Source organism: Amphiura filiformis, chromosome 8 (genome assembly GCF_039555335.1).
Source record: "Amphiura filiformis chromosome 8, Afil_fr2py, whole genome shotgun sequence".
NCBI lineage: Eukaryota > Metazoa > Echinodermata > Ophiuroidea > Amphilepidida > Amphiuridae > Amphiura > Amphiura filiformis.
Genome location: NC_092635.1, coordinates 23,333,227 through 23,360,945, shown reverse-complemented (window position 1 = coordinate 23,360,945; position 27,719 = coordinate 23,333,227). Strand labels below are relative to the sequence as shown.

At 36.5% G+C, this 27,719-nt stretch overlaps 1 protein-coding gene across 1 annotated transcript in view; it reads left to right on the top strand.

Annotated features, from left to right (window-relative positions):
* The window catches only part of LOC140159462 (uncharacterized), a 40,358-nt gene extending 14,065 nt beyond the window's left edge, over positions 1–26,293 (top strand). Inside the window, exon 3 of the mRNA XM_072182945.1 lies at positions 26,184–26,293. Coding sequence (XP_072039046.1) covers positions 26,184–26,293 — 110 coding nt within the window. The remainder of the gene's footprint in view (positions 1–26,183) is intronic.
* The last annotated feature ends 1,426 nt before the right edge of the window (positions 26,294–27,719 follow it).

The following is a 27,719-nucleotide window of genomic DNA, read 5'->3' as shown; positions in this document are numbered from 1 at the left end:
TAGTTGGGGTCGTGACAATTTTTTTTTAGCACCTCGGTGAAGCAAATTTTTTTTTTTTTTTCCCCTGGATGAAGCAAAAAAAAATTTTTCAACACCTCGGAGAGGCAATTTTTTTTTTTTTTGGCAATCGTAAAGTCCTATAATTTTCAACAATTTTGTTTGTCGAGTTGGACAAATTTGTCCATATTTTGAATAATTTTTACGTTTTGTAGCAACTAAATTTCGAGTGCAAAATTTTCTTGAAGTATAATGAACCTCTTCTGGCGCGAAATATTTTGGCATATTAAAGCTAAACTGGTGGAAAAATTGATGTTTTTTAGGTTAATTTTGTCAGAAATCCACATGATACAGGCGTCAACTTTGGGGATGATTGTATGATGGACCACCCCCTAGCAAATATTGGGGGATTTATCCCCCCGTGATCTGCGCCTATGCTCTCAATCAGTCATGTGGCACAGATTTCTAAAATAATTTTGACAATGGGGTGGAATTTGGTGAAAAACTGTGAAGTAGAGTGAATCAAGTGTTTTCACTCGCAGACCCGGCTCACATAAAACTTTTCACAAACAAATGCGCACAAAATACGTACCAGTTTGAAGCTAAAATATATTCTTGATGAAAAAAGGGGCAAATTCGCGCGAAGCGCGACAAAATTTGGCAATATAAAAGCTATATGAGGTTAATTTTTCTTCACTATTCTGTGACAAATTTTTTTTTACCCTTGACATCAAATCTTTTTTTTTCTGGTCCGAGGTGGATCAAATTTTTTTTTTTTTAGTCTGAAGTGGAGCAAATTTTTTTTTTGCTCAGATGGCGCGACAAATTTTTTTTTTTCAAAAAACTACCCAGCCCCCCCCCCCTTGGTATCTAATGGTGCGTCCCTTAGCTACTTAGAAACTGACTTTTGTCACTCTTGGCTATCCCTGCCAGAGGCTCTATGTATTGTTCTTCTGTTCTTGCACACCAAGGGAGTCTTTTGGATTCCTCATTATGGACTGGAGTCTTGCCTTTTAATAACTCATGTTAATTGCTGGTCAATTCTTCTCCATGAAAATGTTAGATGCTTTTGATATTGTGCAATCATTGTATGTGTTTACTGTATGTTAAATGTTTTTATCTGGCAAATGAAATGAAATGAAATGAAATGAAATGAAATGAAATGAAATGAAATGAAATGAAATGAAATGAAATGAAATGAAATGAAATGAAATGAAATGAAATGAAATGAAAATGAAATGAAATGAAATGAAGTGAAATGAAATGAAATCCCACAGCGTAGCGTACTTGGATTTGTAAAAAGCATAGCATGCCCTCAGCATAGGCTATTTTAACGTGCCTCCTGGCACGCTCGTGCAGTGGAAATACAAATCCGTGCAGTGAGAATTAAAAAATCCGTGCTTAAAATATATCTATACTATTCAAGTTTCAACCACACTAATGACCGGGATATTAAAGACGTTTAACCTGTTTAACCTGTTCAAAAAGGTTTAATTTGTGGTAATCAATCAAACATTCAATTTTGCCAAAAAAATTCAGGTAAATAACGCCCTTTCTCCCCAATGTTTCGATCACTCGTGCGGGGAAAGCCTCGGGACGAGCGAATGCGTAACAGGTGTTGGGGCAGAGTGATATAATGTGTGTATTTTATGCACCTTTGCAGAGTTTTTGCATTTTTTATTAACATTTATAAACCATAATACCATTTAACTTAATGTCAATAAACCCCCTTAGTATTTTCATCAAAATGCATCAAGGTACAACAATTACAATCCAATTGAATGGTTTAATTAAATCCAAATATTTTCTATTCTAATCAATATTTTACAGAGATTGTAATTTAGGTACCTGTGTGTATTCTATGCTTATTTACATTCTGATTAACATTATTTAAAGAAAGAAAAAACGTTAACTTGACCTAAGTGAACCAGGTGTGTACTTTCTCCGAGCTGTAGCTAAGTAAAAATAATGACGAGTCAATTAAATAGATTTACATTTTAAATGAAAACATACCCTTCTAAATAGAAACATTTTCTTTTCTGATTAACATTTTACAAAGATTGTAATTTAATGAAATTGTAGACACCTGCGTCCCCCGGGCTATGTCCATTTTTTAAATTGATTAATACCAAATGGCTATTAGACCTATTGGTTATAGACTAAATGGTTATCGGACCAAATGGTTATCGTACCGAATGGTTAAAGGACCAAATGATTATTGGACGTAGTGGATATAGACCTAATGGGTTTGGACGAAATGGATATAGGCGAAATGGATATTAGAGGAAATAGTATTAGACTCAAAAATGTGTGTAGCTGTAACTAGGTTCAAAAAATGAAAAGGAGAATCAAGCCAAAGTCTATACATTTTATGTAGCTATTTAGTTCCCGGATTTAGTTATGTCAGAGAAAAAAATCAAATCACAAAACAATGAGAATGTTGGTCTAACGAGCTCTTTGGTTAACATGTTTATTTAAATATTCTTAATCGTGTGTACAATCGTGCAAAATATTTTAGAAGCAAGTTGATATTACTCGAACATTTGGAAAAATTAAAAATATTAATAACTATGACGTGTTTGGGGCTCGAGGAAACTGACATATGAACATTTTGAGAAAAAAATCAGGACTCAGCGGGGATTGAACAATTGAACAATCTCAACTTAAGTCCCCATGATAACTTTCTCATTGTGTTTCAGCGGCCAATATATGAAATAATGAAGAAGGAGGCGGCCTATAGTTAAGATTGCCCGAGGTAGTACAGTGGTTAGACTCTGGACCGGTAATCCAGCAACTGGTTGAGATCAAAAATGTATCACCAAATTCAGTGATTAAAAAAAATCACTGGTGGGGGAACATACACCTCGAGGCTACTCCCCACCTCCATTTGCCAACGTGTAGTGTCTTTTTGCCCCTAAAACAACACTTGGCCCTCAGCTTCCAGTTTGAAATTTGATAGCCAAAAGGTTTCTGTACCCTGGGGGGGCACTCCCTATCTGAAATGGCAGAGATGTGCCTCGGCCATGTTAAAAGTAGGGGGCATTCAGGTCAAATGTACAATTACAAAAATATGGGGTCATTCAGTACACAACCTGAAAAAAATGGGGTCATTCGGTATGAAACTTTGAAAAAAGGATGGTCATTGCGGTAACAAAAAGTAAAATGGGAGTCATTGAGTACAGGATTGCCAAAAGAGTATCATTAAGTACACATAAATAAGTGCCAAACTGCGTAAAAACAACTTGGCCACCTTGGAAATGTGAACAATGTCATTATTTCTGGAGGAGAACACAAATACCACCTAAATTTGGGAATTAAAAGTGGGGTCATTGGGTATAGCAGGAAATAGAAACAGGGGGTCATTGAGTACATGAATTTTTTTAAAGGGGGTCATTGGGTAATAGGTAGGACCATAACAAAAAAAAGGGGCCATTGGGTACAAGCCGGTTTGAAAAAGGGGTCTATCCTGAGGCACATGATGCATATCTGTCATGGAAGTGCCCCCCGGGTTCTGTACATCTCTGGTTGGAATATACTTTGACCATAACGTCAGCTTGTTGTCAGGTATTTGTTACACCATTAATCTCAAGTTCATTCACAGTATTATGCTACAGTCCAAATTAGTCGTCCATCATGAATGTAATTCTCTTCATAAAAAGTACTTGGTCTTGCATTTGTTGGATCAAAGGTGACATCTGACTTGCTTTCCCATACTTTCTTTTTGCTACTGTCTCTGTTCAAAGTAGTAGCGGATGTAATGATGTTGACTGATATCTTTTGTATATTAAGATTGGAACGCGTTTTTAAACATTATTCAAATAAATGTAAAAGCTTTATTTAAAAAATATTGAAAATCATACATTGAGAGCGAACTTTATATGTTTGTAATTTATATTGAATCTTTATGTTTTTGTTACAAAGCCACGTCTTTTTGACTTACGTGATAAGTTTAAACTTTTTAAAAATGCGACGAATCAGGATATATTTAACGAAGTCCCCATGATAACTCTCTCACATGATAAAACTTTCACATGTATTGACTTACGTGATAAGTTTGAACTGTTTAAAAATGCGACGAATCAGGATATATTATAACTGAGTGGATAATAATTTAATAAGCCTTCTATACCGATTAATTTTTGTCTTTGTTTCTGCTGATTATTCCTTGCTATTAGGTAAGTATTAAAAAACTTGTCAGATCTATGTTTAATCATGCTTATTGACTTCTACGCGAATCATTATACAATATACTCCAAAGTGTGCTGTCAAATATCAACTTTCCACGAGTACCGCATCGATGCAGTGCGTTTAATGTCAAATCATCACCCAAGGCGAATTATCACCAAAGTATTTTACCAAACTAACATTTTAGTGCCAAGCTAATTAAAGATTGGGATTCCAAAAAGAGTAATTAACAGATTTTAATAGAAGCTCCTGTGAGACTAAGGACTACTATATAATGTCATTTCGCTTTTACTCTAAATTTATTCATATTTCAATCGTTCGATGTAAGCGATTAACCATCCATCCAATCAGGTGGGTCGTTAAATCTTTGCTGTGTTTAATAGATAATTCAGATACTTTTATTCAAAGAAAGTTCGCACGCTATCGATTGAAATATAAATTCTGCTTTAAACATAATAAGGTAATATTCCAATAGTTATATTCTGTAGGTGTGTTTATAGTTGGTTCATAGTAACGAAGTCTTGGAGCCGTTACATTTAAATGTAAATACCGCCGTAAGCTAAATTGAATTTTAAAATGTTAAACTGTGTTATTTTTCTATTTACCATATTGTGTTCAATTATAACAAGATCATGGTTGCTATTCATAAAACTCACACGTTACGCGTTATGGTGATAATTAATCTATTTGGTATTAATGTTTCTGTAGATATACTAAAGTTTTCTATTTTATTCATGAGGCATTATTGTGAACCTAGCAGCGCAGAATAAGAACACGTTTGTACTGTTTTGCCCCGTGTTTTATGAAACATCCGTTGACAAGTAGAATGACGTAATATGTGCAAATAGCATTGAGTAGTTAGCATACAGAATAGCTCATTTTCACAAACATCCATAAGATCGTCACTGATTGAAACACTCTTAACTCTCAGCTTGGAGCTAGGTCGACTATTCTGCTTAGAGAAATAAAAAAGTAAGAAACAACAAAGTAAGAAAGTAAGAAACATATTAAAACAAAAGGCATAAATAACCAAGAAAAAAATAAGTTTAATTGCAAGTATAGCAAGAGAAGTCCCATCCCACATCCTTTTTGCCGACAAGTTAATGACACTTAACACAATCCATAGCACATAGGCCCATCGGTAAACCCCATTGCCTAAATAAAGTTCGATATTGTATATAAAGTTATCATTGAGGAATGCTTGATATTCATGTGTGATAAGTGTACTCCTATTCAATCTTTGAAGTAGCCAAACCTCCTCCGTGGACAGAACGGGCACATTTCTGTAAAAGAGCATATCTTCAAAGGTTGTGAGCCGATTGAAAGATTTCTTTTCGGTTTATTAAAGCGAACGAATAAAGGCTTCTTTACACCAAAATATATTTGATTAACTCTTCAGATATAGGAGAAAAAGAGAGAGCGTAATGAGGGTTCTGGTTATCTTTTTTGTGTTTTTTGGACACCCTGTATATGGACAATATAAATGTGCTCTTTCATTTAATGACATAAAATTAAAAAAATATTGTAAGGTTGTAATATTGTAGTAATGTATATTATAATATTTTGACCTTTAAAACCTACACTTTGGTCAGAAATTGTGCTGGGATAGGTCGTTTTCAACAGATTTACCACATTCGAATTGTTATAAAAATTGAATTGCGTTATCTGTTAACCTAGTGAAAACAAGAGTTTTCAGATGGAAGTGTTAGCTTTCGTTCGATATAAAAATGTCTGATTGCATGAAGGGAACATTTAAGGTTGTCAAATTTGTTGCCAGAAGAAGAAGAGAAAGAAGATTTCAAGACCTAGTCGTGACAAAAGTCACTACACGGCTAGGTAAAAAAAACAGTCGCGTCCAGGACAAATATTGTTTCTGTTAAAAAAAAAGGCGTGTGTCGGCTATTTGAATAGGGTGAGTCGGGTTAAACCAATAAACACTTTTATTTATTCGTTACAGAGGTATTGTTTAGAGTTGTTATATCACATTTACAAAACATGGCAAGATATGACCTACATAGTCCAGTCTGCGGTGTTTCCTGTTATATAATTCGTTACAGAGGTATTGTTTAGAGTTGTTATGTCACATTTACATTATATGGCAAGATGTGACCTACATAGTCCAGTCTGCGGTGTTTCCTGTTATATATTTTGTAACATTGTAAGTAGGTCTGTATTGATGTTTTTATATTAAACGTCCAGTTCTAATATAGTAGTCCATTTTGCGCGTAGATGATAAGACATTTTGAAACCAATGTTGAGATGTTCAAAAGTGACCTCATCTGCCATCAACTGAATCTTGGAAGATGGCATTGGTGAGCTTTAAAGAGATTTTATGATGCGACCAAACGAATAGAGTTTCGATACTTCACTATTTGAAGGATTTATATGTTGTCTCCAATATCTGCTCTGATAGACTGATTTGTCCTGTGAGCTATGCATGGTCTTTTGTTCGTACCTCAGTGGAAGAAGTTGCACCCGAAGAGATGGTTGAGCCTAGGTATTTACAAGACTCTCACCTTGTATGTAAACATCCCTCTGTGGTTTGTTGCTCCCCATCGTCATAATTTCACTCTTTTCGACACTGATCTCCACTCCATAGGAAGAGCATGCCCCATCGAGTCGCCTCGGTTTGTCAAATCAACAAGTTCGTCCCGATCCCGACCCCCTTCCTAAAGGGGGTCTTTGCGAGGGTGCACCTATTTTGTGGGGGTGTGGGTATGTATGTGGTGTATGTTTAATTATTGTGTTTCACATTGGATAAGCAATTGGCTTTTTACTGATAATTTACTGCACAATTATCCTATTATAATAAAAGTGGGACAAAGTTAACATGTTTTATTACCTTTTAAGGTAATTTTCAAGGTCATAGGAGGTTATGAGGTCAAATAAATAAAAAACAACAACATTGGATTTTTATAAAACCATGAACAGTTATCTAAAGTAAAAAGTGTTAAAGGTAATTTCAAGGTCATATGAGGTAAAGTAAATTATTCTTGCATCTTCATATTAAAGTTGGCGGAAAGATCAATCTTTCAGCATAAAGGGGACCTTTGAAACTAGAAATCGCTGTGTTTTAACCCATATCTGATTACGAAGGTATTTTTTGGATTTGCATCGTGGCGAAACGTCAAACTTGGAGTACTTGGAACATCACCCGCATTATCTCTTCCTCATATATAATACATTCTACCCTTTGGCAAATTTTTTCGAAAACATTTTGTGTTTGCTAATCTCCAATATGTTCAATTCTTGACCTACCTTGACCTATGCCGTTCACTCCAACTGGGGGTTGAGTGGTGGCATCCGCATCACAATGTCCCGCCAAACTGTTCTGTCATCTGCTGTACGGCTGGCATTTACTATGGAGTTTAGGTCGGTTCTTTTGCAGTCAGCTAGCAGGCAGTCTCTCCACCTCTTTGGCGGTCTTCCTCTAGGTCTGACTCCCTGGATGTGACATTCAAAGGCCATCTTTGGAAGGCGTGAGGAGGCATTCTCTGGACGTGGCCAAAATAATGCAGTCTCTTCCGGGTTATTCTGTCCGAGATGGAAAATTCAACACCCAGGGTTTTGCGGATGATGGTGTTTCTGATCCTGTCTCTCCGTGTTACTCCCATTATTTTCCTAAGGCACATCATCTCGAAAGTGAGCAGTCGATTCTCATCCTCTCTTTTCAATGTCCAGGTTTCTGCTCCGTATAGCAATATTGACAAAACAAGGACCTTGTAAATATAGAAGCTTAAATAATGAATTCAGAAAATTTCGGTTAATATTAAATTGCATTCTATTACAGCACGTCTATTTGTACCCATTTATGAGACATCTTTATGCGTCAGAAATGAGGTAGTTTCGTTTTACCGGCTCCACACAAATTCGCCGCCAACTTAGTTTGCGCAAGGAAAACGAATACTGGTACACATTCTGTTGATCCCTTAACGTACAATTAGTTATGAAACCATGGTCTCAGCTTTATTTCTGTCTATCGTAATCCAACCTATTATGAAATACTCACTGAAAGACGCAAACAGAAAACTAGACATATAGCTGTGGTCTTAGACCACAGACTCAGCCATGATGCAGTTATGTCTACAGTAGAATTCACCACGACCTTTGCAGGACTTAATCCCCATTAAAAGCTATCAAACCAAGATAACACTCATTGAAAACAGCTCAACTAATTTAAATCAGATCTTCTCTGGTTAAATCCACACTACACATGTTTCTGTTTTATCTGTACGATATTGCAATGAGCTGGTATTATAGTTTCCGTTTGGTGAACGATTATAAAGCAAACGCAAGGTAACAATACTGTATGGGCCTTTGTTCCCAAATGAGAAAAATAGTCTGCATATTGTTAACCAGCATTCTTGAAAATGAGAAACATAATGGTTGTAGACTTAACACGGTTTGGAAATAATGTCTTCATTTTTTGGTATTATCTGTCATTTACATATCAGGGAGGTACGACCATTTGCAGATGCCCAACCTACTCAGTTTATAACCTACATGTAATGTATTCATTATTCTTGATTGACATCAAGTACAAAAAATATCCTTCAAGTGGTTTAGCGTTAATGCCCTTCGCAAGAGAGCGGTACACAAGTGAGTGATAGTCAGTAAAAGATGCATTCGATTGACACAGAAAATTGTGCAGGCCGTGCCGTGCCCTTCCTTCCTAAAACACCAAAGTGCGAATATTTCCAAACACCTAAATTAGCTAAAAATTTAGGACTTTCAGAGAGTACTTTAAATATTAGCCGGTTGTTTTTCACATAGTGACGTTAACTAGGCAATGCCCTATACCTATAACATACACTGTTTGTAGAGGTCACGCGTCCATGGTGAGAGTACTGTGTATTGTGTATAGGAAAATTAACAGTAACTGCAGTATGCCGTGCTGGGATTTATTAATATGCTTCGATATCAAATTTGTGCGACTTTCGACCTCATATATTAGGCCGATAAGAAGAAATTAAGAACCTGTAATAAAAACACAGCCCCCGAGACACAGTCATAAATGAAACAATCGAATGTCCCAAGGAAACTCCTCGAAAGTACACGTACCCATCAGCCCGGTTGATGTTTAAAGCGATTTTCTCGCTACGATGAAATTGCTGCCCATCTGTTCAGAGTACGCGACATTAAATGTACTGGTTAATTAACTGGGAGCAGAGCCCATTTAACCTTTAGCAATGTTCTTGAGTAAACCTTGTCTTTTTTCATTTTTTTTTCATTATTTACCGGTCAAGCGAAAACTGCATGGCAACTTATATAGTTTTAGGAATGAAAACGAATACGGGAAAACATTCGGTTCATACCTTAACATGCAATTAGTTATGCTGCCATGGTTACAACTTGACTTCTGTCCGTCGTTATCCGTCCTATTATGAAAATACACATTAAAACGCAAACAGAAAAACAGGCAGATGTCCCAAAGGTAAGATAAACTCAACAAAAGTACCCGTGTGTATCAGCCCGGTGGATATTTTAGCGATTTTCTGGCTATGAGGAAATTGCTGTCGATCTGTTTAAGGTACGCGAGAGGTTTTAGTTAACTGAGAGCAGAGCCCATTCAGCCTTCAAAAATGATCTTTGTGTAAACCTTTTCCTCTTTAAAAAATATTTTTGGGATACTAGTGTAAGACAATAAGTCAAAAGTTGCTTTGAACCAACAACTACACTCTTAAAAACACATTTCTTAATATGCTTTTTTCGTCTGCATTTTATTCCTTGTTTTTGCCTACGTCCTAAATTCAAAATTCGAGAAAATTAGATATTAAAATAAATCGCTTGCGTCGTGATACATGGTGAAGTTCGTTTACTATTATAATAGTACCTGAGTCTTTAATATAAATTTTCCTCACAAGGGACACTGACCACAGGATATGAAAGTGACAGGCAATTACAAGGGAGATGGAAGAAGGTGGTACGGAATTATTGAGACAAGTATAAGAAAGTGGAAAGCTTATTAGAAATTGTATGAAAGAGCATTTTAATGCTCTTTAATGCATTTTAACATGTTAAAACATGTTAAAGTCCTTTTTTTAAATATCAATGTGTCTTTTTTATCAGCGGGATAATGTATTATGCGTAAGTTACACCAACTTGTTCCTTTTCTTGCCAGCTGTTCCGTTCGTACATTCAATTTCAAGGTACCCTCTAACATTTATTGAATCTTGATATGTTTTGAGTCCTCGTCCGTTATACGTGTAGGCCTACATCTATCTGACCCCGAAAGAAAACCTCATTTGAACCCATCTCGCTCGATCAGTGTTGCAGATGCCTTATCAGCAGTGAAAGAAGCACAAACGCGTGGTGAATCAAAAATTGACTTCCCAGTCCGCGCCAAATGTCCTTAAGTTTTAAAATGTTGCTCCATCAAAAACAATCATACTATCAAACAATATCCAAAACCGGGATATAAAGTTAAATCAGAGAGTAGATATTCTTGAGAGGGCACACACCGACATCGCCTGGCTAATAATTATTTGGTGCAGCAGTGACATTAAAATGAATACACGGGATCGATACACGTGAATTGCTATGCACGATTTTGATATCAGACGAAAATCTTCGGATACTGAGTTAGAAAATGATGAATATCTCCCGTAAATGAATTTTTCTCAAGAAACCAGATGTGGTCTCATACACTTGAAAATACGTGTTGAACAGATATTATAGTCGTTAGCGTGCGCTTTGAAAATTGGCCGTGCGCTTTGAACTCAAAATTTGACCAAGACGAGTCAATTTTGTTGGTCTTGTATGGACTACAGCTCGCAGCAGGCTATAGCGGCACTCACTCAAGTGGAGAGAGTATAACCATTGACCGCAATGTCGTATACAAGCTTGCTCACAGAGCGATAAATCGATTACCCCGTCTATGTCAGTAGCCTTAGTCAGGTCACTTCGCTAATAATATGCATCTCATAAGGTCCGAATAAATGGTCATGGGTGGCTGTGGATTCAACCTACCATGGCGATTTCTACTATGAAGATATCGGGGCGATGTCACTGTGGGGCACTCTATTCACGTGGTTTCTTTTCCAACGCTAAAAGATCACGAATTTTGGTGGTTTGCAAATGAAAAGTGTCCGCACTATCGATTGATTACGTAACTGTTATGAATAATTTATTAGGGTTTTCAATGCAATCGCCTCGACCCATTAATACATATTATCTGTATTATCAAAGTACTTGGAATAGCAATCCGGTGAGTTCACTGAACTACGCCCTAATACTGATGGAGCTTTAATGGCGCTAATCCTCTCCATACACAGATGACCAAATACAATAGATGAAGGTCAACACGTATGACCTCCTATGTGACATGTTATATGTGATGTACAAAAACCTGAATATCATAAAGATCAGTATTCGTTTGTGCATATGAACTGCACATTTACGTTGCTAAATATTACTCATTATATATAATGACAAATATTGGTATTATGACAATACGGTATACATTGTATATAAAACGACTAATAGATCCTACTATCATGGCGTCAGGTCAATGTTCATCATACCCCGTATGTTTCTTAAAATTCATTCATATTTGAGACAAATTGCTGTGCCAATTTTATTGGTGTACAGGTAGATCCGTGTTTATTTTAATTTTCATTTCCTTTTAATGAAAGAATTAAGGTTTTCCACTGCACGGGAGCCACAAGGGTGATACTAATTTTAATGCTATATTTTCAAAACGAATACGCGCTCCCGGTTGGCTCTATAGCGATTTCACAGAAAAGGTATTTCTAGTGCAATGCAGCGTCGGACTCTAGCTGAGAGCGTAGCCTAAGTCATTCCGGACTCCAAAAAGGGCCTCCATACACAAATGAACAAACACAAAGGAGGATAGTCTCCTCCGTGACCAGCTTGATTTCGATGGAGCGGAACCAAATTGGCTACGGAGGAGACGGGCCATTTGGATATGCAAATTAGGTAGTGTCATATGAAGCCGTGGTAAACGATCTTTGGTATAAACTGAACTAGCACAAGTCGACAACATTGTACCCTATTGTCAATGATCTATACCTTTTGTTCTGGATCGATGAAGATGCCAGTTGGTGAAATAACCAGGAAAGTTGAAAAAGAAGGAGGAAGAACGGAATTATATCCTTGAGATAATCCCGTAGGTTATCCTGTCGCACCTATTCATAGTCCTTTATTCTCAAGTAGTTACACATCTACTTGAAAGTAGCCTTTGATGTGATGTGTGTTGCCGACTACGGTTGATTAATTTTCACTCCAGAATTGAAACCATGTCCAATGTTGAGATAATTCCTTGTGCAGGGATACCTGATGTTGCAGGGATACCACACGTGGATACTATAAGAAAGAAATGTAGTTTTGTAAAGATTCCAAAAAAATCCGACCATTTTGGAACATATATTAATTATTTAGGAGAGTGTTTTAGGATTTTGTTAGAAACGGGATGATTTTTGATCATCTATATTTTATTGTTTTAATGCATTTTCCTGTCATTTCCTGCAAACCTAATAAAGATATTTTGATAATTGAAAATAGTCTGTATCATAAATCGTAGAGGTTGAAAGCGTAACCAAGCGTGCAAAATTATTATTTGCCATGGAACTTCGGTCATATTTTATTTGAAATAAACTGGATGTTAGGATCTGCATGCATGGTATGCATAGTATTGATGGTATACAGACACTGACCTTTCCCTAAAACTAGTAAGCAACAACCCGTCATGGGTTCGAACCCTTTTGTTGTATTTTATTGTTAAAAGTAAATAAAGTGATTGCTTTTGAATGAGCGGCAACACACATATTTTGTTTGAGGATAGCTGGATCTATCTCCTTTCTTTACATCTTCTCTGAAATAACTGACACTCCAAGCTCATACAAGCCAACACATTAACCAGTGGCGGCGCCAGGAATTTGTTTTCTTTTTGTTGGGGGGGGCATAGTGAATTTCGGGGAATCAACAAATTTTACGCAAAATTGCCGCAAAAAGTGGAAATGTTCGTAATTTGGGTTTTTACTGGGGGCAACAGGGGCAAGAGTTCTGACTGGGGCATTTGCCCCACCCCACCCCCACCCCGTGGCACCACTAACATTAACATGCAAATGGTATTTTTGATAAACCTGATAGAATTAATAATAACCCACAACAACCTCTACATTAAAGTGTAAACTACAAGATAGGTTGGGAAAAATGCACTTCGACTCCTATGAGGTAAAAAAATGCAACATTTGGGGGGTATATCCTGTCTCAAAAACTGTTCTCAGGAATGTTTTCTTTTGGCCAAAAAAATATATTATCATTACGTCGATTTTTAAAATACATGTGCGGCCAAAATATATAGTTGTTTTGGCTAAAATTCAACCTGTGCTAAACTTGATACATGGACTAACGGTTGTATTTCATGGACTACTATACACGAAGTGTGTACGTTCAAGCCTGGATCGAAGAGGTCAAAGGTTTTGTATGAATAGATCTAGTGTCTTCAAACAAACGTGCGTTGAATTCACCATTACGAACTTTTTTTATTAATACTATAATCGCAGTATGGTTTGAGGGCGGAAGAATTCAAGTGTAAATATAAGTTTGTAACTTTTCCTACTTCAGTTTCATTTACATTATTATATTATGCTTCATGAATAAGCTATCCTTTCTAGTACAACTGCAGATAAATTTAGACATAATTGGAATGTAGTGTTTCCGTTTCTATACATGGTGAAAATAAAGGTCCTACAACAGAGCCTTGTGGGAGGCCGAGTCAAGCATGTTTTTCTCCGATATCATCCGCCGAAAAAGGCTTGAACACACATACAATAGACTAATGTGTCAAGTTAGAAATCTCATTAAGTATATACGGACACCATTTATACGTAGCAAGTGTTGCATCATGTTCATTTCTGATCTTAATTACCTTTTGAGAATAAAGTACCTTGCTAATGAATGGTACAGTTTAGTCATACATTCAACTGTATTCTTACACATCAGTTCGTCGGTCGTATCACATACTGACGTATTCGACATTTTAAACATTTTTGAGAAAATTGGTATGTTATGTTCTACTCTATATATTCACCAAATCCATGCCTCAAAGTTGCTTAATTAGTAAGATATTAATTAAATTAATTATGTCGTATTTACAAAACCTTGAAATGTCTGCATCACATAACGACGTATTTGCCGATCACCTATACTGCGCAAGCCCAGTATATCGTATTTGCAATTTGAAGAATTTCCCGTTTCACATACTGACGTATTTGTGCTACGTATTGGCGCGACTCTGTCATTGCACGGCAAAATTGCTGTTTTGTCCTTTTCACATGCTGACGTATTTGTGAAACTGTATCACATACTGACGTATTTGCGCGACATATTCGTCATTTGAATGGCAAAATTGACATTAGTCCTTTTCACATAGTGACGTATTTTATTCATTATTGATTTTTTGCAGAATAAGTTATGCTCTAATAGTGATAAGTGAATTATATTGAAAATATGGTATATTTGTATTACTGTTAACCTGGTTTTAATCGACAACAATATTTTAATCAAGAATATGCAGCAAATGAAAATCGCTAGATTTTCAAGTTCGGTTTTCTCGAAATGCGTATTTTGCAAATACGTTAGTATGTACGTGATACGGCCGACGAGTTTGTAAGGTAAGGTACATGTTCGTTTGTAAGTTTGTACATCAGTCATGAGTTTGTAAGGTAAGGTACATGTTCGTTGTATCGGCACAAGAATATCGTTAAAGTATATTGCCTTAGCACACTGGATTATTTTCAACATAGGCTGTACTCATGATTTGCCCTATTTACCTTCACCCCTTCTCCGATTACATCTGGCAACATTTTAATGTTTAAAAAGCCATATTATAACATTTTCATACAAAATAGATTAGCATTTCTTTGCCATAAAATGTTAGCTTTTACTCTCAGATATATCCCCTTTTATTTTAGAGCCGAGCAACTAAGAGCTATTAAGGCAAGGAAATGAAAATTGGATTTTGCTAGCAGCGCCGATGTCGCCAGCACGTATCACTCCTGCGGTCGTGTTACGGTACGATCCTTTGTTATGTAGATCACCGTCCCGCACGCCATGTACATACTGTGATTATTGAACATTATATGTATGCGTTCGACTAATAATTCCATAGTAATATTAAAACGACGGTTACTGCGTTTTATTCAAAATCTCGGATTTTGACAAAACTACAGTACAGCACGTAGAGTCTTGATTTTTGCAGGCTATATTGGTTAAATTTGAAAAATATTGAGGGCGTCCTCCTCAGCAAATGTTATAATCAGGGTGGTTATAATATGGCTTTAATGTTAAGGCGTTCGACTATGGTGCGGGAGGTTGCGGGTTCGAACCCTGGCGGTGCCTAGTACGCTCTCGTGGAAAATTGAGTTAGCTTGAAATTCCCCTGGACAAGGAACTCACTGTTAATTTGTCTCGTTGTAACCCGTACGAAACTCGGGGAGCTAATCCTGGTTGCGATGGTTATTTGTGGAATGTCTATAGGGTGTGCGCTCTTGAAGCAGCAAAATCCCTGAATTGTTGTTTAATGGTTTATGGAATGATGTGGGGCCGTAGTGGTCAGCGACAACCTGTAAAGTGTGCTGAGGCTTGTGGATCAACGTCTAGACGTTGTGCCTGTGCGTAGCGCACTATAAATCACTGCGCTTTTTTTGGGGGGGGCTACTGATCTTCAGCGCACCTTGGGCCTCGGACCTTGGGCTGCTTCTCCTTTGCGTGTACTAGCGACTGCCGCAGGGTATTGGTTGGCTTGAAGTATGTAGTGATGCCGTGAGCACGGTAGATCCACTTCAATGTCTCTGAAACATCTCCATGATAGGGAACGGTGACATAAGTCTTGGTACCAGAAGACGCAGTGGGTTCGCTAGCTGGTTTAGCGTCTTTCTCACTACGATTTAGGGCCTTGTCGATTGCCCAGTCTTTGTAGCCACACGTTTCAAAGCGTGGCCTAAGTGTTGCTGCTCAGTGATCTTATCAGAGTCCTTTGTGATGATGGTATCAGCCAAAGAGCTTTTAAATAGAAATAGAGTCGCAATAGATTATATAATCTTTTGTTCGTTTGATGCCGATTAGAAGTTGCGACAGGCTATTCATAAAAGTGGTACCATTGTTTCGAATAAAGGGGTTCCGCCATTAAATTGGTCACTGATCCGGCATCATATTAACGCTCTACACAACAGGCGATAAATCAATAAGTGACCACACTACAGTCATGTGTAAGGGCAGTCATGTGTAAAGTGGTACCATTGTACTCATGTATCCCAAATGTGTGCTTGTGTGGGTCTGAAGACTATAAGGAGGCTTTAGCTGTCGATGCAATCATCTTTACCACCCACCTGACGATAGGCGTTTCATTTAAATAAATTGAATGCTCTTGGTGATCGATTACACATTAGAATGTATGAAGGCCATATATCTATATTACACTATAATGGTAATCGCTATACGTATACATGTAAGTATAAGTATAGGCCTATAAAGGTTGTTTTTAAGAAATTTCCATTTAATTTTATTTTAAGACGGAGATTGGTATCGAAATAGTGTCGTACCAAAGAGGGGCGGGGCTGGGGCGGGGCAGATTCACCTCTGTGAGAAGTCTTGGGAGGGGAGGAGGGAGGAAGAGGGAAGGCGGGGATATGGAGAATGAGAGAAGGCTGGAGGAAGGCAGAAAAAAAAGATAGACAAGTAGATAAATAGAAATAAGGAAAATGATGGGAATGAGAGAGGGAGGGTGAGAGGGGACAATGAGAGCGAGGGAGTGATAAAGTGTAGGCCTAGGAAAGAATAAGTACAGAGAAGGAAAAGAAAGGAATGATGAATACATTTAATAATAATTATTAGGCCTATATAATAACTAAACACATAACAGCACTGGGCAGCCATTCGACGATGTCAATGCCTTTATTCGTTACGTAATTAAAACGCCCAGTCAGATGTATTTCACAACTACCAAACACAACTCACCAAATTTCGCAAACTGGACGTTGAATGTACACTCTCATGAATATTGATTGGCAACATTTTCCAATATGTCAGCGCTCTAATCGGAAACAATAGAACAATAGACCCTGCAGAGCGTTGGTATCAGCCCTGTGATACAGAGTGTTCACTACATCGAGTTTCTGGACCAATGGATGATTAGAGCGTAGTTTATGGTGCGCTGAAGATCAGGTGTGCCAAGAACATTACATTGGCGAAACCGGCCAACCAATGCAGAGTCGCATGTCCCAACATAGACGCGCCAGTTTAAGTGACAACGATTCAGCTGTCTACAAGCACCTTAAAGGCAGTGGTCACAGTTTTGACATTTTGGACCGTGAACCCCGTTGGTTTGAACGGGGAGTCAGAGAAGCATTGTGGGTACGAGCTGAACAACCGTCCCTCAACAGGAGCTGGGGCGTTAAAGTTAATTTGTCACATGGTTGGAATCGGGTCATCAAGCAATTTCCTCATCGATTGACCTCGGATGACCCTAAATCATACACCCAGCTTAACTTAATTTAATTATCAACTAATTGTTAACACAGTTATCATGATGGTCGATATCATACATACATGTATCGGATCATTCGGATTCCTTTGATATCATCTCTTTAACGAGTTAAGTTGTTGTAGAGAAAATCTGACTTATACATGACGTGTTTAATATCAACTATACTTCAACGTAAGCCAATTTTCATTCTGTAAACAACTTGAGCTTGTGGTTAAACTAATGTATTATGAAACCACTTGTAAAATACAAAAAAGTCATACTCAAGAAATTCAAAAGCCACATTTTAAAGCCAAAAAAAATACAACTTTCTAGCATGATTGTTTTGGCACTATTCAAGCAAGCGGTGGCAAAACGTTCGAGGATATCAATAGTTGTATTTTGGATCTTTAAATTGATAATCCATATGATTCCCAATACATTATACAACATGCAAGCTTATATTATTTATAAATAGATTCAGAATACATGTATAGGAGTTTATATTGTCTTCTGTCCACAATACTTGTGTGTCCCAAAGGTAAGAAAAAACTACTTATTAGTACCGGTCAGACCGGCGTTTTTTTCCTTACGGGGAAATTACTCTCGATCTGTTCAAGGTCGCTCTTATTACTGGAAGCAGAATCCATTGAACCTTCAGTAATCCTCTCTGAGTAATCGTCTTTAAAAATCAACGTTGTGGAAACTAATGAAGACAAAGAAGTAAAAAGCTGTAATGTATTCGCACTCCATTAAGGCATAAGGTGTATATACGTACCTTACAAAACATGAGAAAAATAGAAAATTACGGTTGCGTATTTCGATTATAGTATAGGAAATGTTTGTGTTATCACAAAAAAATTACAATAACATAAACAATGGTAAAACGGTGACCATCTCACATACCAGTTTCTACACGCCAAATACATTATTTGTTCAGTTGCATTTTATTGGTTTTGAATAATGTCGGTAACTATATAGAAAATTACTATTACTCACAATAAAGAATTTTTTGCTTTATTATCTCTCATATTGAGTATATGTATGTTCAATCAAATGTAAATTCCTTTACTTTTCTTTGGGATTTCTACTTCTTTGTAGTCGACTATTGTTATTTTTACTATAACTACATACACTGCCCAACACTATCAGTATGCTTCAACTGTATTTCGTCGGCAGAGTGCTACACTAATTAAAGAGCAGTTTGGACAATTTTACAGGAGGAACATTTTTTGTGTGTTTGCGAAGCCGTTTGTTTCCAAGTAGCCATAAAATGACATGGGGATGTAAAGCATTTTAATTTAAAAAATTTCAACTATACAAATGGTGTTAAAGTTAAAAAATAGATTAATAATTTACTGATTTAGATGTCGTAAGTGGCACATACGATAGTGTTGCACTCAAATAGGTATGAGTGTAGAGTGCAACACTATCGCATGTGCTACATACGATAGTGTAGCATCCACTGCTAAATTAGGATATGCGAAATATCAGCTCAAATGTCCAATATGTGTCTTTTTATGTTACTTAAAGGGGCATTTCGCGATCCACAGCCTCATCCCCCACTTATCTCAAAAAAAGATTTTTATATCACTGGAAAACTCTGGCTACATAATGTTTATGTACAAAATATCTCTTGCAGATTAATTCGTTTTGCAAAAATATCGTGAAATTTGAATTTCGTTCTGGTGCACCAGAACGAAATTACAACGTATTGTCTATGGAGCAGTGTAATACACATAATCATGCATAACTCGCAAACGCAAATCGGAATCAACTGAAATTTTGGGAATAGGCTTTTTTCGTGGATATGTACTGAAAAATGTCATAAAAGAGGATGCTAGGATCACGAAATCCTCCTTTAACAACTGTTAATTTACATAGGCACATAATATTTACAATAGCAAGACACCTTTTGCCCTAATGTAATCTCTCAAGATTTACTACTAAAATAAAAAACACAGGGTTTATCGTCTCTATTAACAGTCATGAGAGCTATGAACATGCCAGCTTAGTGACAATGCCTTTAGCCGTCAGCGTCACAGCCGGTGATGTGTTAGAGACGGGATTGGGGACTGTTTTGCACTTACTATAGTGTAGCATTCGGTGATTTTGTTGTTTATGTCCAAGGAAGTAGCGTATATGTGGCACATACGATGGTCTTGCAGCAGACGACAAATAAAATTTAGCATGCAATACTATCGTTATTAGCACATACGATAGTCCTGCAGCCTTGCAGGCATTCATAAAATTGCATTGCACTTACGACATTTTATTTTATTAATTAAAAATAATTTTAATTTAATTTAATTTAAAAAAGCAATTTTAAAACTTAAAACCTGGTTAAAAATGTGTGTTTTTATACGGCCTTCCATAATTCGTCAACATCTCAACTTGGCCAAAAATGTCACTTACGATAGCGTAGCGCTCTGTCGACGATTTTTAAATACATGTTTTATAAATACGCACGTGACCACATCCGCGCTGCCATAACAGCATGTAGACCGGAAGTCTCAAAGTGACCCTCTACATAGCAAAGGCGGAACAGCATGAGACTACTGTGCAGCAAAGTTGTCTATTTTAGTGATTATATTGTAAAATTTTCCGTCGTTGAATATTATTTCCGTCGTCAAATATTTTCAAAAGGTTGTTTTTGATAACATATTACAAATTCAAAATCACCACATTGTGTAATAATTTTGCTATTCAATTAATACTAAAAATTTTATGATATTACAGAGTTCCTATCCTTTTCTGTATAGTGGTCAATGCATGAGGATTTGATCACGCTTGATGGTTTGGAACGTGTTGCTCATGGGTTACGTGCGCATTTATAAAAACGTATTTATATAGTCGAAAGATACTGACTAATTTGTAACATTCGTGAAAAAGAAGAATTTGGCAAACTGTAGTTATTACAAACTGGCCTCAAAAAGAACTTATATATTTTCGCAAGTTCATATCTTAAAATCCTGTCAATAAAAATGAACAAAAGTTACACACGGATTATTTCAATATACTCTAAACACGTATCAGTAACCAAGCAGTTGTCCCACTGACACAACAGCAAAATGCACTGACACGGAACAGCTTCCTGGTCCATATTCACAGGCGAATAATTGGCACCCAGCAAAATAAATCTGTACAGATCTTTACACATGTGATTATTTCCAAAGAGTAAGTGGTATAGTGTGAAACGGGGCTGCTTCAGCTTTTCACACATTTTCTTCAAGAACCAGGACTTGTTCCACACTATTCCACTTACTCACATATTTCTTGTGTTGGGTGCCAATTATTGGGCTGTGAATGTGGTCCAGGAAGCTATTTCATGTCAGTGCATTTTGCTGTTGTGTCAGTTGGACAGCTGTTTTGTTATTTACTGACCAGTGTTTAGAGTAGAGTATTGAAGTAATCCTGTGTGCAATTTTGGTTCATTTTTATGCACAGGATTTTAAGATATGACCTTGTGAAGTTTCTTTTTGAGGCCAACTAATAGATTGCAGAATATTTCTTTTTATCAGCAATGTTCCATTTTAGCCAGTGTGAGGGTCAATGTGTGCTTGATCATTCTAGCTGTCTTACAGTATCACAACAAAAGTATGTAGCTTATAATTAAATTAAAAGATTTTCAAAATCCATGTTCAGGAGAAACATTGGCTAAAAACAAAAACAAACAAATGGTATATAAATTAATTCATTTGTCAGATTATGTTCACCTTTTTAGCAATTCCAAATATTGTAATCGTGATACAGGTGTAGTTCGTTAATACCATAACTATCATCAGTTGAGTCTTTTACATAATATTGGACACTGACCACAGGATATGACAGTAAAAAGGGAGATGAAACAAGACAGTTGTCGAGACAAATATAAGAAAGTGAATAGCTTATTAGAGATTATATGAGATTAAATTTGAGAGTTTAAGGAGTGTGGGCTTTTAAATATCAAATGAATGTATCTTTTTTATCAATAGTTTAAATGTATCAAAAGTCTCACATGTTTAAAAAGATTTCTGTTATGACTTTTACGTGTATAAAGATCTTGTAACCTTGATTATCAGCATTTATAAAACAAAATTACGTATTTGATTTAAATCAACAAAAACCATAACATAGCAACAGTGCATTGAACATTGAGCTTTGCAAAAAATATATCAGCAACAACATACGGTCTGAATGTTATGCTTCAACTGCGTGAGAAGATCAGAAGGTAAGTCGTAAGTCGTAAGTTATACGAAATAAGCCAACACCCGTCCGTTTGTTACTCCTAAGGATGATAAGACAAGTAATATCCAGGTTTGAGCGAAGATCTTTCCTTGATGGTATGTATAGCGATGCAGTATTGGCGATCGGCGATGTCAATTCGATACTTCGGGACTTTGTGTACATAGATGACAATTTTTAAACGGATCCGTTTTAAGGTACCGCTTAATTATCTCATATAGTTAGAACATTTAAACCCACTCGTGAAACACGCATGTTCTAACGTATTTGCTCGAACATACTCAAACTCAATGATAATACATAAGAATATAATTCTTGCCACTATCTCTTCATGGAAAAAGCAAAATATGGACTTTGTCACTTTATTGATCGGCTTTGAGTAACTAATCTCATTTGAGAAAATTTTAAATTTTTGTATATTGTTTGACTCACAAACTACCATGTCAACCCTTATTCCACCTCAGCAACATTACTCACGCCGTCGCCTTCTCAATTAAAGGCCCATTCAGTGGTTTGCTCATCCGGACGATCGTAAAAATTATCGAAATTCAGATTTTGGTACCGGCTTTGTAATTGTCATAGATGTTTGCCATAGCCTGTGAGAGGTTCAGCCGAAAGCCGTGATTTAAGACAAAATAAGACATTTTACACGAATCTGTAATTTAGATACTGACAGTATCTAAATTAGCTACATGTATTTGAATGGGGCTTCCACTTCGTCAGTGCTGCTGTTTTCTTTGTTTTTTTTGCCAAATTTGTCATTTCAAAAATACCAAATGACAATTTGAATGACTTATCCTTCACTTTTAAGCAATTTATAAACATTTTTTTTTACACTTGCGCTGGGATCACTGAATGGGTCTTTAAGATTCTTATCATCAAATCATCAGTTCTCTTATCCTCTCAAGAAATGACTATGGTAGTGCTTTACCTCTTGGTTCAATTCCACTGACATCATGCCTTCTCCTCAGAACCTCCAAAACTGGGCTGTTAAGATTATCCACTGCGCTTTAAAATACCACATCTCAGGGAGATTGATTGGATGACTGTCCATGAAATAGTAATGCACAAAATTATCATCTATAACATTGCTCCAATCTACATTCCTTAATCACTAACGTTGTATCATTCCGCTGGGGAAAGTTTACGCTCGTCAAGCGATACTATGCGTCTGGTTGAGCACAACATTACTCTCAATAATTTGCCGTACCAGAAACTGTGGAACACCATTCAAATCAATCTCCATCAGGTTTAAAACACATTACCAGCAGTGTTCAAGAAATCTCTCAAAGCTCATCATTTAAGATAATGTTTTTCTCTAAACAAGTTTGCATCGTAATGCGGGAATGACATAAGTGCACATATCCTTGGGCGTAGCGTCAAAGTGCTAGCGTTCGCTGAAGCGTTTGCGTACACACATACACTCGCATAAAGACGCAGCATAGATGCGCGAGCGTAAAAGCTATTTCAGCACGTTGACGTCACTTCAACATCAGATTGAAAAATAACATCTCTTCTCCAGGATTGTACACTAACCAAAATGTAATATTTTACTTCAGTTAGGATGTTCCTGATTTAGGTCTCACACATTCGAAAACATGTTTTATGGTTCAGTGAACAATTAAAAATAAAATGTCGAAATTATATGATTTGATAATGAGTGGGTCCTCGTCTTTGTGCGAGGGCTGTGAAACATCTCCTCAGCATAACGTGCTTAAGAGTTCTTATAAGCGCAATAAAAGAGCGCAATGATTTATAGTGCGCTATACGCACAGGCAAAACGCCTAGACGTTGATTCACAAGCTTAGGCACACGTTACATGTTGTAGCTGACCACAACGGCCACACGTCATTCCATAAACCATTAAACAACAACTTTGCTGCTTAGAAGCGCACACCTTATACAAGCCACAATTTACCTTCGCAGCCATGATCAGCTCCCCGAATTTTGTATGGGTTACAACGAGGCAATTAGCAGTAATTTCCTTTCCCGCTGGAGAAGGAGGAAGAGAAGCAGAAAACTAAACAGCATAAATGGAATTATATGCCCGGTTACGCGGGGATAGGTAAAGTTTGTTCGGTTTATATCAGGCGGAAATTACTTTTATTACTGCGCGCGTCAATAAAGTCCCAACTCACGCTCGAGTAAATTCACATAAGCGTGCGTCAATCACGCATTGCGCAACGCCCAACTAGCGTAAGCACTGCGCCCAACAGCGTGCACGCCATTCTATATCAATACACGGTGTTATGAGCCTTATTTTTCCACCTTATAGAAGCCGAACAAACTTTAGTAGCCTCATTTTATTACCACATGATAGGACAGTATTACACTGTTTCAGTCGTTTATAATTTTATCACCAATCACCTGTATTAATTCTCAAGCTCAGACATGACCAATTCCTCTGAATGAGTTGTTCTAGCTTGCTTACATTTCCTGTTTCTTCAGGGATGTTGTCTTGGGGTTGTTTCCAAAAGTATATTACCTACATAGCTAATCCAGTTAGCTTAAGGTTTTTTCTGTTACACTATATTCTTATTTCGTTTTCAGAAATCGCAAAAAGGAAACTTATCAGAATACGTTTTGGGGTCTTTGCACTCATACATCCTCTAAATGAATTTCTATAGCCTGTTTACCTCACATGTTTCTGTTTCTCCAGGAATGTTGTCGTGGGGATGATGCCAAAGATGCGACCTACATAGCTCGCCAAATCTAAAGGGTTTTCCGATTATAACAAATTCTTAATTAAGTTTTAGAAAAAGAACACTCGTTAAAATTGGCTTTTTCTTGGCACCCCTAACCCCTGAACATTGGAACTTAATCCTTCACGAATGCCCTTTTAAAGCAGCTGGACATATTTTGTATTGAATTTGCTTTCAGCATATTATAAATAATTTTATAGTCTCACCTGCGTAGTAGTTCTGAATCGTTTTCATATTGAACGTCTCAATTTACTACACATTTCTCAACTGTCACTGGTGACAATTTTGTCTCCACTTTTTTTTAATAACTAAAATTGTTTTAAAAGAGTGCAGCCTTTGTTATCAACCATTTTGACTTAATTAATATCGGATCAAAAGAGAACAAAAAATATAAATAAATCACACTTGAACGTTTAAATGGCCGATGTTTTTCTGTTTTAGCGTTTAGTACATTAATCGGAAACTACTACCAAAAAGCCGATATAAAGAAACGGAAAGTGTTGCGTTTTTATCGGGACACATTCGCGATCGAAATGTCGCTATAAATGTTTCCTTGATTCGCACATAATTATAAGAACCCTTCAAGGCTCGACAAGGGAAACCCATTATATCATCGTGTCTTTGTCAGGCTAAGTATACGGAACGGGGTTACAAATATGTGAGAGGTACAGTATTCGTGTGAAGCTGCAATCAATATTACTATTGACATAGAAAGGCTTGTTGTCAAGGACGGTTTGCAAAGTTTTCAGAATCCCCTCTTACCTTTAGTAGAGCTAGGATTAAGGGTTATTTTAATGACTAACTACAATCTTAGAAAAATATAGTTCCAACAGCCCAGCAAACACAAAAACGTTTTTAAAACGTTTTAAGTAAGGTATATTTTGGGTTTTGGCTTAGGTAAAAACGTTTTAATAACATTAAAATGTCGGGTTATATAAAGGTCATGAAATCGTTTTAAAACGTTTTGTAGGAAAACACACTGCAACAATATTTTTAAAATGTTTTCGAAATGTCATTGTAAACTATTTTTGCAAACATTTTTGGCCAAATATTTTGTCAACACTTAAATAACATTATGTTAAAATATTTGCACCTAGCAAACACAGAAATATTCTTAAAATGTTTTTTACAAAACGTTTTAATAACATTTAAATGTCGGGTTATATAAAGGTCTTGAAAACATTATAAAAACGTTATTTAAAATATTTTGGGCAAATATTTTTTGCAAAATATTTTTTCAACCCCCAAATAACATTCTGTTTAGAATGATTTGTACCAAGTTTTCACAAATGTTTTTGGAATGTTATTAAAACGTTTTTATACCCTTTATAACCCGACATTTAAATGTTTTCTGTAAAACATTTGTGTTTGCTGTACAGTAAATTACCAACAAATGTTATTTAATGTTATGAAAACGTTTTATACTCTTAATGTACCCTTTATATAACCCGACATTTAAACGTTTTCTGACAACCTTTTATAACCTTTTGCGAATGATGTCGAAAACGTTTGCTGGGAGTTTAAATGTCTAATTGAAAAATCCCGTTTGTGCAAGAATGTACATAATGCTCACCCTCACCATAATACAGGGTATTCCTCCAACTCTGGTTGGCGTAGAAAGGGAAAAGAATATGTGGAGGAGACAGAAAAGGTGAGAAAAGGCAAGAAAATGGTGAGATACCTGCACCATAATAACTAAGAATGTGTTTTTCAATGACATTACGAACTACTTTTGATCACCAATTCTGCAGTACCCTCCTCATTTAAAAACTTGAGGGAAATACACAATAAAATATGCATTACTATCAAGAGCTTAGGCAGGATAACAGGAAATAGTTCAATATTTCTACAGAAGACATTATTTTGTTTTCATCTTACCAGACTAAAGTGAGTGGTAGGGGTGCGTGGCGTGGGTGAGTGAGTGTGTGTGTCTGTTTGTTGGGATCTCACCATCCTCTTTACTGGTGATAATACAGGTCCATACGGTCCATCTTGAGGAGAGGGTCAAAAACGTGACTTAAATGGTAAGCTCTTCGTCTCTGTTCATGACGGCAGGACATCTTTTTTGCGATTGATTATCTGATGAAGCAAGTACTCCCATCACACTCATTCTGTAAAACGTTTGTAACGTCCCAGTCAACATCATGGTTATGTTGGATAGCATGATCTTCTATGTAATGGCTGACTTGCTTTGTTCTATGACATACTCTTCTCTGGTCTGGCGCGTAAAGTAATTTTCTTTTCTCCTTTACAATTTTGCAGTTTCTTTCTGACGTTCTTTCACCCGGGTGTTCAATTTTTAGTCCATACAAAAACAAAATATCCTCCATAATTAAAAACATACAAACAGACAAAAAAAACCCAAACAAACAAACAAAAACTTTGAGGCTTGGAGGTGGAGGGTGCGGTGAGTATGTGCCCGTCAAACGCGGGTGTTTTTATGTGTGGTTGTGAGTAAATTACGCTTTTGTGACCGTATCTGTGTTGGGGTAAGTTTATTATGAAATTATGAAATAAACATATGAAATATTAAAATATGGCGGTAGAAAAAATATTTATCAGCAACTATATATAAGTACCGTAAAGCATATGTGTATTATATCACTTTTATTTTTTCTATTCCATTGTAACCTCCGCATTTGCCTCGGAGGTTTTCCTGTTTACTAGTCCCTATAGAGTGTATCCATTAAACATGCTTACGCAATATAATGTTACTGTTATACAACTTTATTTTTTATTTTCAAACTAAAAAAACACTCATGACTTTCCTTACAATTTTAAATATACACACACTGGCCAGAGGTATAGCAACATTGCTAAAAAAGAAGAACTCGCTGAACTGTAAGTTGAACATTTATTTTTATTCAAAGTAATAGAAAGAAGGTGAAAAATATTGCAAACCTTTGTCCATGTCAATAATAATACTAATAACAAATTACCGACACAAATATTTGGGCACATTGCACTAATGTAGCATTATAAATCACCTTATTGTTCATCTGTTCAAAGCGCTTTACAATTACCTCTAACAGTGTCCTATTTTACACCTGGGCGTAGTTAAGCAAACAAAATTAATTGCCTTGCCCAAAGACACAAAACGTTGGCCGCGATGTGGCATACTTTTT